The sequence below is a fragment of the Eulemur rufifrons genome, chromosome 29 (assembly GCF_041146395.1).
Source record: "Eulemur rufifrons isolate Redbay chromosome 29, OSU_ERuf_1, whole genome shotgun sequence".
In the NCBI taxonomy this organism is placed as follows: Eukaryota; Metazoa; Chordata; class Mammalia; order Primates; family Lemuridae; genus Eulemur; species Eulemur rufifrons.
The window spans coordinates 89,544,224-89,558,518 of record NC_091011.1 but is presented as its reverse complement, the minus strand read 5'-3'; the positions used below and the strand labels follow the sequence as shown (position 1 = coordinate 89,558,518).

Sequence of the window (14,295 nt, the reverse complement as noted above, 5' to 3'; positions counted from 1 at the left end):
GGGACAGGTGAAGGAGAGGAAGCATGCCATGTTCAGAGGCTCCAGTCGGCACAGGGTCCTATCTGCATTCTGAGCCCATGCTGTCTCCTCCTTGTCAGTGGCTTGCCTGTCTTCTAAGCATCCACGGGTGCTCTGAGCTAGAGCCTGGGATGTGTCCTGGTGAAAAGCATCCTTGTCTCCAGACTCTGATGCTGTTGTGCTCTAATCCCCACAGGCCCCAGAATCTCCTTCATCATGAACTGGCACATGATAATCTCTGGGCTTATCGTAGTGGTGTTTAAAGTTGTCGGAATGACCTTATTTCTGCTGTATTGTGAGTATTTGGACAACCTCTGACCCAGCCTCCACATCATCTTGCTCTTTGACTCTTCTATCAGAATGCAAGGTTGAGTGTAAAGGTTAAGTGCCCAAATCTGTCCACCTGAGGGCAACAGACCCAAACCAAGGGCAATTGACAATGCCCTTCTCACTCCCCAACACACACAATGGGCCAGGTTTCTTTGTCTACCTCTGAGATACAGAACTGATCAGTGTCTGATGGTTAGAACCCCACACAAAGCTTTTGTTACTAGATTATTTGTTGGGTAATCTGAGCTAAAGTACTTGGCAGTGATTATTATTGTTGCTAAAATTTGAAAACACAGCTCCAGTTCATAAGGCAACAAGATTTAACTGAGGGAGAAATTTCTGTTTATGTTCATATAACACAATTCATCCAAATGCTTAGTAAAAGAAGCCTCATATCAAAGGATTTTACTGAAATTCAGCAAGTAGAATCTTCTCCAGCCCCAGAAGCCAGTGGGGAGAATAAATGAGGAAGGAAATGTGAGTAAGAGGCAGTTGGGTAAGAGGTGTCTTCCTCATGGCCCAACCTGAAGATGCAATTTCTATCACTTGAGAGAGCAAGAAGGAAATACGAATATGAGTAAGTGAACATATTTGCGCACAAAACCCACATACACATCCACTGACTGGGTCAGAGAGTTCAGCGTTTCCCTCACAGCCCCTGTGGGGAGGCTTATCTGTTACATTCATCGTGCAGCCACATTTGGGGCTGAGCCAACAGCTGATTTTCTTTGCAGTCCCACAGATTTTTGGCAACAGTAATGATGGCTTCATCCCCACAGGGAGCTACAGAACAGGTAATATGCATGGTGGTAAGCTCCTGTCCACCACCCAGCTTCTCCTCTGCAGAGCTCTTAGAGATCTTCCTCAGGGCCTCCTTTCCCGAGAAATTCTTTTTCACAAAGGGACCCTAAAAAATCTTCTAATTAATTCCCTTCCTTTTATAGATTGGGAAACAAATATCAGACTGAGGGAAATTTCTGATAATCAGTTTACCTTCTGGATGTGAGGGTACCTTACTTGTAATCATTGTAATATAATGTGAACGTGCTTTATAGAATCTGAAGTGGTATATACATATAAGGAATTCTTATAATAAACCTATGTACCACCACCAAAAAAAAAAAGATCATATTAAGCATCATTTTGTGTGCCAAGTACTGTGCATAGAAGAGGAACAAAAACAGTAGCTATTGATCAACTATCATCTATAAGCACAAGGTCCATGCCAGAAGCTGTGGAGGATGAAGAGATGAATAAGGCATGGTTCTTTCTCTTGAAGCCTTTCTGGAGACCTCCCTCTCACTTCCTCTTAACATATTACTGTTGACATCTTTAGGAAAAAGACCATTTCTCATTTATCTTTGTGTCAATGGAGGCACCTGGCACAGTGAGCTGTATAGAGAATATACTCATAAAATATTTATCAGGATCTTTCAGTTATAATCCCAAAGTATTAATAGTTTCTGATGAAAACCAGGCTATTGTGTATATGCATGTATATATATACATGCACACATAATATTACTCAAGAAGTCTATGAACTGTAAGTGGAAATAAGAAGTGAACAATAATTTATTTTATTCTTATGAAAACCAGTGAATTAGCATCCACTTTTTATTCCAGTTCCCAGTTCGTAGACTCTGTAAAAAAATAATAATAATAATAATGCCCCAATCTGAAAGTATAATTGCTATCACTTAAGAGAGCACAAAAGAAATATGAATATGAGTAAATGAATATATTCACAAAAAAACATATACACATCTCCACTGTGTCAGAGAGTTCAATATTTCCCATTAATAGTCTATGAACTAGTAACTGAAATAAAAAGTTAATGCTAACTTGTCCATTTTATTAACAGAATTGTAAGTAACTAATTTGGTGTCAGGGTAAAATAAACTGGTCTTCAGCCACAAGGGACAAATAACTGGGACTGCAGAAAAAAGGTTGGACCAGCCCCTGAAGCCATTGCAGCTGTCTGCTTAGATAGCCAGTGCTCCTAGGAAAATGAAGTCCCTATTTGTAATTAAAGAAATGAATGGATCCATCTCTGCTTATAGGAAATCTCTGGAACATTCACTTGCTCCCTCCTCTGCCAATGCCCCCTTGGTCTCGAAACTTGTTCCAATTAGCCTCAACCCTTAGAGCAGATACAGTGCTGATGAGAGAAGAGTCTAAGAGCTTCTCAGGATTATGAGTTTTCATATAGGCTTTGGGGCACCAGATATAAGGGAAAAAGCAAAGATGGTGTGTGGAGCCTGGATAGAAGTGCTCCCAACAGCTCTTGTGGGATAACACCGTCAAAGGTATATATAAGAAAGGAGTGAGAGACTTCCCCTCTGATACTAAATTCCCCCACTACTTTCCTTTCTCCTGTTCTTTTTCTCAGCATTTTGCACCTATTGCCACACCAAAAAAGGAAGACATGAAATAGGACTTTAGGTATAGATCATGACAAATAATGGTAGTAGTTTGATGGATGGTTCAAAGAAAGTATCCGAAAATTTCTAGCCCAGAGTGACCAAGAGTCCTCTGTCATCTCCACAATTCAGAGACAAATAGTCACAGCCCAAACTCTGATGTTTTTGTATTGTATTCTTTGTATGGTAACCTTCAGGTTTCCTTTTCATTTCAGTCTCACAGATTTTTGGGAGCCTTTCCCCAAGTCCCAACAGCTTCATTCCCACAAGCAGCTATGGAACAGGTATGGTTATAACCTCCTCTCCATCCCCTGGGTTCTTAGATGCTGAATTCGTAGAGACTTTTCCTTCCCATTACCTCCTTTCTTACAAACTTTTTTGCTCAAAGGGGCCATAAAGACTTTCCAGTTCATTCCCTTCATATTATCCACAGGGAAACACACTAGACTGGGTGGAATTTCTTCCCAGATTGAGGATGATTTGTGATAATATAATCATTATAAAGAAACCCATGTTCCGCTATTTTGTGACTCATTTCCAGGGTTCACACCCCAAACCACTAATCTCATACTCTCTTTTCTTGGATCTCTTCAGTCTGCCCAAAAGAGTGGGACTTTTATCAAGGAAGATGTTTTTTCTTATCCACTTCTGAATCATCTTGGAACAAAAGCAAGGACTTTTGTGAAAGGGAAGGTGCCACTTTGGCAATTGTCAACACACCAGAGAAACTGGTAAGAGCACTGGAATGGTGCAGTCAAGCAGCCCACCCTACCCAGCCTCAGTGGGTGGGATGCTGGGGCAATTTGGTGGAGCAGAGGTGGGGTGGGTGAGGAAGGGAAAGGTGACTGGCTGAGAAGCTCAAGCTCCTTGTTGGGAAAGTCTTCTCAGGAGCAGTGGAGTGTGTTCTTCAGATTCATCTGAGCTACAGAAATCCACACTCTGTGTCCTTTCCCATAAAGCACAACAGTGAGCTGGTACCCTGGGGATGGGCCAAGACATTTAAAGTGCAGGGAATGACCAAATCAGCTCATGTGTATAAAAGTTGTTTAAAAACTACAGCGTACTTCATAGGGGTGAGATGTCAATGTATCATCCCCATCTGCATAGTCAATAAAGATGATGTGAATTAACAAAATCGGTAATATGAAAAACAAAGGTCATAGAACTGAGTTTTTAGTTTATGATCATGATAATAAAAACAGATAACATTGTGCAAAGAGCTTTATTGCATTATCTCATTAACCTCATAACAACTCAAGGATGAGTTATTCTCTATATTTTATAAATGAGGCAACAAGGGCACAGAAAAGTAGTTTGATCAAAGTCATACACCTAAATGACAGCACGTGGAATTGAATTCAGATCTCTCTGACTTCAAAACCCACACACTAATCAATTTTATACCTTAATGTATTTTAGTCTACAGATGCCTCTCTTTTAAATCCTAAGCATTTGCTAAGTGCCAGGCACTGTGCTACACACACTATTCTTGTTTCTCTCCCCTCAATCCCTTTACCACTCCTCTAAAAAGTCCTCCTAGGATTGAGAAGAATTTGTAAGAGGGTCTTTTTCTCTGAATCTGGGCAACAGATGACCAACAAGGGGTGGGGATCAGAATGTTGCAGACCTAGGGCCAAGTTCCCAGGTGGGAAGGAAAAATACCTTAAAATAGAAAACTAGGAACAAGACAGTGGGAGAAAGGAGGAAAGGAGGGAAGGAAAAGGGAAGGGGGGGTTAGGGTAAGAAGTTGATGGCCTCGTTTCCTCTACTCAGCCCTTAGTTTTGGTGCATCCCAAGTTCCATCCGTGGCATTCTCCACCACTTATACTCCATGCTAATCCCAGAAAAAGCTCGTCACGCCAATGGTTTGCTCACAACTCTCAAGTCTGTATCTCCAGCTCAGCCTTCTCCACACTAGACAGTATACCAAATTTTACTTTGATGTTTCAAAAGTTCCACAAACTCGCCATGTTCAAAGCTAAGCCAACTATACTGGACCCCAACTGCTCCTCCTCTTGTGTTCCAAATACTAGTGAGTAGTCATATCACCCAAGATTGAATGCGGAGAGTTTTCTGAGACTCTACCTTCTCTCTTCCTCCCAAATTAATTGCTAACTAAGTCCTTTCCTCTCTATCCCCACAATATATCATCCAGTTCTCACCTGGATTTCTTTAGAATTCTTTTAATTCATCTCTTTGCCTCCAGTGTTGCTCTCTTCTTACCTATCCTTCTCAGAACTGACATCATAATGTCTCTAAGGCTCTAAATTGTCTGTGCCATTTTCTGAATTAAAATGGGTTAAAGTCCTGTTTTCCTAGCATGATGTATCAGACATTGTAGAGCCCAGTTCTTTCCTTCCCTCCAGCCTTGTCTCTCAACCCACCTCTGCACCAGCCATGCTGAGCATCCTGTGGTTCCTCAGGTGCTGCAGGCTGCTTCCCAGTCTGCCTGCAATCCGGTGTTCTCTCTTCCAGGAAGTCCACATCCTCCCCTACCACTGGTCTGACAAACTGTTAGCTGTCTCCCCAAATTCATCTCAAGTATCACCTCATCTATAGTCTTTCTAGAAAAACTTCAAATCCATGTAGAATGATCACTTCCTCCTTTCTGCCTGTGCCAGATCTAGTAGGTATTTCCTAGCACTACACCTGTGATACCTCACTACACTGGTTAACTCATCTGTCTTCTTTTATTAAACCTGTGGTTCTCCAATGTGATGGATCAATGAATTTTTAAAAACAGTGATGAAATATATGTACCTCTTTCCAGAAACATTACATAAGCACGACATTTAGAATAAAATTCAAATGGCTTCATAGATCCCCTTGGAAACCATCCATGGCTTCCAGCATGAGTTAAGGATTAAGGACCCTCACTTCAGACCATGGCTCAGTAAACTTTTTTCTCAAAGGGCCAGATAATATATGCATGTTTTAAGTTTTTTCAGGTCACAGGTCTCTGTCACAACTACTCAACTCTGCTGTAATAGCTCGAAAGCAGCCATAGATAATATGTAAACAAATGGGCCTGGGAGCATTCTAATAAAACTTTATTTACAAAAACAGGCTGCATTCTGGATTTGGCTCACTGGCTGGAGTCTGCCAACCCCCGCTTTAAATCATAATTTCTTTGAGGAGAAATATATTTGTTTCCATGTCCCCAGCCTAGTACAATGCCTGGCACATAATAGACACCCCCCAAAATGTTGGGCAAATGAGTAAATTCAGTAATTAATACAAAAACTTAATGAAATGAGATATTTCAGAAAGTAAAACATTAAGAAAGGAGGAACTAAGGAAACCCCTGTGGGGTGGAGAGAATAATACTTGGATAACCACTGATTATGGGAGGTATGTGATGAGTACAAGAAAGACTTCTGGCCTGGGTGATTTGTGATTCATCAATTGAATACAGAAACGAAGATGTCTTGGACTAGTCTCAACTTAGTAAATATTCATTAAGCACTTGATTATTTCTCCTTGAATTACCTGCTTTAGCAACACACTTTTAAATCTCTGTGTTTTCCTTTGCTAAGTACTCAAGGAATATAAACACATTTTGTTATCACTTGACTCAAACTTATTTGGAATATAAAATCTCAGGCAAAGAAAACAACCCTATGCTGAGCAGCACGGCACATGTTTGGGGTTGTACACCAACCCTTCCCCATCATTCTCACAGGGTGGTTCCTAGAGAGAGCCTCAGCATCACCTGGGCATTTGTTAGGAAGGCAAATTCTTGGTTCCCTACAGCAGACCTGCAGAACCAGAGCCACAGTGTGTGTTTTAACAAGGCTCGGGTGATGTAGATGCCCTGCAAAGCTTGACAACCACTCCCCGAGGCTGGTGGTGTGTGCCAGCCATAGCCAGTCCCAGAGTCCCCTACCAGCCTTTTTGTTCCCAGAACCAGATATAATCGTGGGTCCATTGGTTCAAGGGAGGAATCAGTAAAGAACTCGCTATTGAACTGTTTTTTTTTAATTTCTAGAAATTTCTCCAAAACATAGTAAGTGCTGAAAAGTATTTTATTGGCTTAATATATCAGCATGCAGAGAAGAGGTGGCGTTGGATCAACAACTCTGCGTTCAATGGCAAGTATGTGGATATCTCACATTTTTCTGGGGATCTTGGTTTGGCTCAAGACACCAAACATGGGATTTGTGGGTTCCTTCTAGAATAGCTCAAAGGCTGAGACTTGACTCTGTTCTGCTCTTCACCTTTCTTCCAACCTACCTATTCCCTGAGACACATTCTTATGTACTTTTTATTATGGAAAATATCAAATATTCATAAAGAGAAAGAAGAGTATTCATGTAACTAATTATTTTGTTCAAATCAAGATCCTACAAGGTGCGTACAAGTTTCCCCAGATATGGCTTCTTTATCTAAAGAAAGGTTATTTAAAAAAAAAAAAAAAACTTGTCTATGCCTTAAAGCTATGAACTTTAAACTCCCAAGAGCTATCTCCTATGAATCATTCCATAGAGATAAGTGTTGGTGGAGAACATAATATTCCTAGTGTTCATATGAAAATGTTGACTCAGACAGAGCGAGTCAGTTCCCCAGCCTGTAACTTGGCTTCCCCACAGAAGGAAGGAAATTTATATTTATTCAGAGTCTAGTAAATGCCAAGCACTAAGCTAAGCACTTTGTACATGTTACTTCCTGTAGTATTCACTGTGATGCTATAGAAAAAGCTTTTATCACTTCCCATTTAGCACACAGTTGACCTGAGGACATGAGAAGTTTAGAAATGTGTTGACTATCATAAGGCTAGGAAGTGGTAGAGCCACTGTTTGATCCTACATCAGAACAAGAGGTGGGAGAGCCAACAGATACCTCCACCAGGTGTTCCTAAAGCAGGCTGGGCTCCAGGAAAGAATGAGCAATCTCCTTCCCCCTTCTTTTGGTCCTCCTGCAGTGAACATGCATACAGCACTAAACATTACTTCTGGGAGAAGAAGGGACAGTTCATGATATGCTAGAAACTGTGAATCCATACAAGCTCACAGGAGAGTTGACAGGAAAGGGTGGATTTAGAGCTGGATTTGAGGGACTAGATTTAGGAGAGGGATTCTGAGTTGGAAAGGAAGCCGCTCCACAGGAGGCATGTGTGAGTCCAGTCAGCCTGCTGTCCCTCAAAGCACAACGCCTGGCAGACTCTCACTCTGGAATCAGGAAGAGGTGGGGCTGAAATGATGGGCTTTAACCACGCTTTCTTTTCTCATTCAGTGTTACCAATTGGAATCAGAATTTCAACTGTGTGACCATTGGCCTAACAAAGACATTTGATGCTGCATTATGTGATACCAGCTACCGTAGGATCTGCGAGAAGAATGCCAAATGATCCCTGTTCTCTGTGACAAGAACAAATACACTTATGGAGACAGCAAAAGAGAATATTTATAATTGCAAATGGTCCAAGAAATACAGAACATCAAATTATTTTGTCAGTCAGCCACAAGTTACTGGCAGATGGAGGCAAACTCTCCATTCTGAGCCAGCAATTCCCCAAGGCCACGTTTCCTATGAGAGTCACACCTGCAACTCTTTTTGCTCGTCTGGTCAATGATTCTTTTATCTATCTGTTCCCTGTTTGGGAAAATGAGCTTCTGTATTCTGCTTTGGGGGACTGGATGCTAGTCATCTCCAGGATACAGGGTCAGTTTTATGGAGACAACTCAGTTAGAACAGAGATGAGGTCTGATTCTATAAAACTGAACATTTCTGACTGATCAACTGGGTTTAGCCTGTGGACAGTCTGTTTCATTTTTATCCTTTTATCCTCAGAGCACATGACCACACTACCAGGGAACAACTGCAGATTGAGCAGGTGTGAACATTATTTGGAAAGTAGCATGACGGAAGAGGGATAAACTCAGCTTCTATGACCTCATCTCTATTCCTTAGAGAATCCCCATCCACCTCTCACCTCCCATTTGGAAAAGCAAAGATCTTCCTCAGTCTGAGTTGAGGCCAGGCCTTGGGAAGGACTCCTAGTGCCAAGTGTGGAGCAGAGAGAGCGTCATTTATGGAAAGGGAAAGGGTCTGTGCAGGACAGGAATTTGCTCAGAGACCCTTTTGAAGAAAACCAGACGGCTAGGGGGACCACACAAACTAGAAATCTGTTCTTCAGGAAAGCCCTAAAGAGACACCAAGCTAAAAATTTTCTTGTCCTATTCTGAAACTCCATCATTGCATATAAAACACCTTTGCAACCAAAATTTGCAACAGAAGTTGAATAAGAAGACTCCCTTTGCTCTGCATGTTTTGAATACATGACCATATTTCTTGAGTACATTTTTAAAATTTGGGATAGTCTTTTGGGCTCCAATTGTCACGACATATTCCTCCCTTCAGTTCTAGAGAGACCCTGATACCAGGCGAAGCCTACGGACCCCAAGAAGCCTTGCTCTGGTTGGTACTACATTGACCCAGGACCAGACCAGTTGACCAAGGAGTGGAACAAGGGGAGGATGCTCAATAAAGCATTGAGTGGAGTCAAGGAGTAGGCACACAGTAGAAAAGGAACACCAGGGACAAATGGAAATCATAGGAGAGAGGAGACAGGGAGTTCATTTAGCCACAGTGCAGAATGCAAGAAAGAGGGAGGAAAGTCTTGGAGCACGCTGGCTGCTCTCTATACACAAGACATCAGCTACATACCCTGCCGGTACCTAAGAAAGAGAAAAAAGATGCCTTGCATGTTTTGAGTAACAATAATTAAACCATAAGAGAAGACCATGTAAAACTATTGGAAATTATAGTCACCTAAGTGCTTACCATTTTTGTCTAATTGAAACATTCCACAGTAATGATTGTATATAACATATGTCTATCAAACTAAATTGCTATACATTTTATTTTTATTACAACACTAAGTTCTGTTTCTAAATTCCTAGGGTTCATAATTTTTGGTTCTTTTGCATGGCCACTTACGATTTTTAAAAATGAGATAACATATTAAGTGTTAGAACTTACTTTAAGGAGGTTACCAGAAATAATTTCTGTTTGGGGTGGGGTGGAAATTGGAATCATATTAGTACCCTGTGGAGATACAAGTTCTCTGATGGTGTTAGCAAAGAACAAGTGCCACAGTTGAGCAGGGAAGAAAGGCAGAGTCCATGATGGAGAAAAGAATCAACAGAACTCTACTCAAAGTTAAGACCCAGAGCTCAGACAGTAGAAAAAAATCATAATCCTTCTGTTTTGAGAAGAGGAAACTGTAGTTGCCTCACTTCCTATTTTATGACAGAATAGTTTCAGACTTTTAAGATCAGGAAATGTTGAAATCTATTAATTTCCCTAGTAGACAGCTCAAATTTCCCCCAAAATAAGGAGGAAATTTTGTGCAAGTTCCAAAAGCAGCCCAGTGGACTGGTGTAAGGGTGGGGAGTATCAGGAAATAGGTGGACTTTGGTTTAAGTCCATTACTGAGGAGAGGGTGCTGGATCCTTAGAAGGGTAGATAAACGTGTCATTCATTAGACATCAGCCGTATGGGGTTTAAAAAAAAAAAAGCAATGGAAATTTAGCAAATCATTGGGTTTGAGTTTTGACTTTGCTTTGAGTATATTGTGTGAATCTGTACAGATTTCTTACTCTTCCTGCAGCTGAGTTTCCTTACCTATAAAATAAGATAGTAATACTCCATCTCACAAAATACTTGTACATATTACATAAGACTTCCTCTATTTATCTCAATGGCAATAAAATTAGGAAAGGCATTTTGTGGGGGATTTGGTATTGCAATCTTCATCCAAGAAGTAGCTTTTCAATTTTCTATTAATAGAATCTGAATGTAGGCAAGCCATTTAATTTCTCAGAACTTGTTTACTCATTTATAATATGCAAATAAAAGTCTACCCAAGTCAGAGAAAGGTGCCTCCAAAATTTTGTGGCCAAGCCACATGGAGGTCAAAGCCACATTTTCCATGGCTCCAAATGTGGGCTAAACCTAGGTCAGCCAACTGCCATCCAACCCTGACAATGCCCTACATGGTCTACATCCCAATTACCCCTCTCTGATTCCATTTGCTCCTACTTTTTCCTTTATGCTCTCCATCCCACCATCTCTGCTATGCCTCCCCTGGGATCTCCCACTTATTGTTCACTATATTTGGAATGTTCTTTAACAGATTCCCAAATGTCTCACTACTTCATCTCTCTCAAGCTTTCCCTGAAAACTTTATTTAAAATGTCAATACTCCCCCAACAGAGATTCCCTTTCATTTCTACTTCACTTTTATTCATAGCACTTCTCCACCATCTAACATGCTATTTTAACAGCTTTATATAATTCATATGCCATAAAACTAAATCATTCAAAATGTGCAATTCAATAGTTTTTGGTATATTCACAGATATCAGCAACCATCACCTCAAAAAGAAAGCTTGTACCCCTTAGCTATCATTACCCTATTCTTACATTCCCCTCAGCCCTAAGCAACCACTAGTCTATAAACAATCTTTATAGATAGTCTATCATTACTATCTAACATTTATGTTTTAAAAGTTTTGTTGTGAAATTATCATAACTTGAGAAAGGCATATATTAGGTCATTAAATATGAAATGTCTGATTTCAAATCTAAAGTTTAGTTTATTATATCTCAAACAAGAAGCAGTACAACTAAAGTATGTACCTAAAATATTGGCACAGTTTTGACATCTTAATGGTAGCTTGCTTATGCCAGCAGTGAAGAAGCCTGGAGAGTGAGTGGCTATGAAATCATGGAAGGCATTTTCCACAGCTTGTTGAAAATTGAATATTTTTTCTTGCAAGTAGTCCAAAGCCTGGAAGAAATGGTAGTCAGTTGGTGCAAGGTCTGGTGATATGGCAGATGACGGAGAGTTTCCAAATCCAGCTTCCACAGCTTGAGCAGCACTGTTTGTGACACATGTGGTAGAACATTGTCTTGCAAGAAGATTTGTCTGTCTCTATTGACCAATCTTGGCTGCTTAATTGCAAGCATCCTCATCGATTCATCTAACTGGTTGCAGTAGACATCCACTGTAATTGATTGACCAGGTTTCATGAAGCTGTATTGGATAATACCAGCACTGGACCACCAAACAGACACAATTAGCTTCTTTTGATGAATATTCAGTTTTGGACTGTGTTTCAGCACTTCACCTTTAACCAACCATTGTGCCAAACACTTGTGATTGTCAAAAAGAATCCATTTTTCATCACATGTAACAATACAGTATAGAAATGGTTTGACTTAATGTCGTGATAGCAAAGAAAGGCAAGCTTCCAGATGATTTCTCTTCTGACTCTTGTTTAATTCATACAGTACCCATCTATCCAGCTTCTTTACCTTGCTGATTTGTTTCAAATGGTCCAATATTGTTGGAATAGTAACATCAAACCTTGCTGCTAATTCACACATAGGTTGAGATGGATTCGCTTATACTATAGCTTTCAGCTCATCATAATCCATCTTGTTCTCAGTTCACCCACATGGCTCATTTTCAAGACTAAAATCACCAGAATGGAACTTTTCAAACCATCAACATACTGTGCATCCATGAGCCACATCCTTCCCAAACACTTTGTTGATATTTTAAGTTGTCCATGCTGCATTGGTTCCTTGATGGAACTCATATTCAAAAATAACATGAATTTCTGACTTTTCTCACAAAAATTGCTCTAAAAGTGTGAAAGATAAGCACAAGCCAAAATGTGTGTTTGAAAGAATATTGTACTTTCACCATAAAAAAAAAAAAAAGCCAAGAAGTGTCAAAGTGAAATGTCAGCGATATCAACTGTCAAACTTAGTACTTAAGGAAATCAGACATTCCATACTTAATAACCTAATATATATAAGGGAGGTATGTCTTAGAAATCATAAAGTAAATTTCAACTAACAACTAACCACATTAAAACCCGTAGCCATAATTTAAAAGTCTTGTATTGCACACAGATTATTTGATAATGATAATGATTATAATGTAGCTCAAAAATGAGTAAATCCTTTTCCAGTTATTCTAGAATCCACAGTAAGTGCTTTGTCATGTAAAATGCCTTAGGGCAAGGCTAGTTCCTGAACAGTTGACTGCAGCGTTTCACCCCATCCCAAAGGGCCTCTATGACTTTGTCATTCCGGAGGGTGAAGATGAAGGGGTTCAGGAAAGGAGTGACTACTGAAACCATCAAGGAAACAACCCTGTTGTACTCAGCTGCCTGCGTTTGATTGGGTTTCACATACAGGAACAAGCAGCTGCCGTAGCCGATCACAACACAGGTGAAGTGGGAGGCACAGGTGGAGAAGGCTTTCCTCCGGCCAGAGGCTGAGGGGATCTTGAGGATGGTGGAGATGATGTAGGTGTAGGAAACAATTGTAGGGATCAGAGAGCCAAAAAGAACAAAGATAGCCATTAAAAAGAGGATAAACTCTGTGAAAAGAGTATTATTGCAGGAGAGTTTGAGCAATTGCCCTCGGTCACAGAAGAAATTGTTCACCACATTTGATTTGCAGTAAGTAAGCTGAAACGTGGCATAGACTGGCCAGATTTGAAAAAGAAACCCAAACACCCATGACACAACTACCACAAAGTTGCAGGTACGAGTGTTCATAATGATGTTGTACCTCAAAGGGTTACAAATAGCCACAAAACGGTCCACAGCCATTGCTCCAAGTAGTGCAAACTCTGTGGTCCCCACAGCAAGGTACAGGAAGAGCTGGGCAATGCAAGCAGTCAAAGACATTGTCTGCATCCCGGGGAGCAGCAATCCCCAAAGCATCACAGGGACAATTATGGTGGTGACCAGGATCTCCAGGACAGAGAGGTGGCCAAGGAAGAAATACATGGGAGACTGCAGACGTTTATTAACACAGACAATCACGATGATGACTGTGTTTCCCATTAATGTCACTACGTAGATGAAGAAGAAGGCAAAAAGGATATGGTGTAGTTCTTCAGAGCCAGGGAAGCCAAGGAGGTAAAATTCAGTGGCACTAGAGTGATTCCTCAACATTTAGTTCTGAGTTTTATTCCTGTGAAATCTAGAGAGCAAAAAAATATATAACACTGCTTCTCATCTCAAAAAGATTAAAGACATTTCCAGGTTGACGAAGTACTGCCTTCCTGCTACTCAGTTCCACAACATGACTCTACTATTTGTTTACTCAAGGTTGATGTTAAATCTTTTATGAAGAATATATATCATACATAAAGATAAATGTATAAGTCCTAGAAGATGAACACTATCGTGTACATGAATGAATACCATACAACAAACATGAACACCACCCTGCTACCATATACACACTTTCTCAATACACTGGACATCCTGCCTCCAACTCTGCTCTGCCCAGCCACCCTGTTTGCTTCACTGAACACACCCATCCATTTATACCACCATCCCTCCTATCGTGAATGGAACTAAATTGTCTTCTCTGTCTATTATGTCCCCATCTTGCAAAGTCCTGCTACATCTCAACAATTATAAGAAAGTATTCCTAGCCAATCTCATACAGACATGGTTACTTTTTCCCTTTGTATCCTCTAAACATAGATTCC

General features: G+C 40.5%; 2 protein-coding genes across 3 annotated transcripts; one reads left to right on the top strand and one right to left on the bottom strand.

Annotated features, from left to right (window-relative positions):
- The first annotated feature begins 234 nt into the window (after nucleotides 1-234).
- On the top strand, nucleotides 235-8,115 carry CLEC5A (C-type lectin domain containing 5A). 2 transcript variants are annotated; one of them, XM_069462389.1, is made up of 6 exons: nucleotides 235-313; nucleotides 1,083-1,142; nucleotides 2,984-3,052; nucleotides 3,363-3,499; nucleotides 6,757-6,863; nucleotides 8,001-8,115. In XM_069462389.1, exons 1-6 carry the CDS (start codon nucleotides 235-237, stop codon nucleotides 8,113-8,115), a joined length of 567 nt encoding a protein of 188 aa, XP_069318490.1. The 2 variants fall into 2 exon arrangements, with proteins under 2 accessions (XP_069318490.1, XP_069318491.1); XM_069462390.1 differs by lacking the exon at nucleotides 2,984-3,052.
- Nucleotides 8,116-12,808: 4,693 nt separating this feature from the next.
- LOC138377505 (olfactory receptor 9A4) lies at nucleotides 12,809-13,750 on the bottom strand. The gene has a single exon (XM_069462479.1). It carries the CDS (start codon nucleotides 13,748-13,750, stop codon nucleotides 12,809-12,811), a length of 942 nt encoding a protein of 313 aa, XP_069318580.1.
- Nucleotides 13,751-14,295: the final 545 nt, after the last annotated feature.

Excerpts from the sequence above, each read along its gene's own strand:
- CLEC5A (XM_069462389.1), top strand. The coding sequence starts at position 235 with ATGAACTGGCACATGATAATCTCTGGGCTTATCGTAGTGGTGTTTAAA. Across the intron at positions 3,500-6,756 it reads TCAACACACCAGAGAAACTG|AAATTTCTCCAAAACATAGT; the intron begins GTAAGAGCACTG and ends TTTAATTTCTAG. Across the intron at positions 6,864-8,000 it reads AACTCTGCGTTCAATGGCAA|TGTTACCAATTGGAATCAGA; the intron begins GTATGTGGATAT and ends TTTCTCATTCAG.
- LOC138377505 (XM_069462479.1), bottom strand. The coding sequence starts at position 13,750 with ATGTTGAGGAATCACTCTAGTGCCACTGAATTTTACCTCCTTGGCTTC.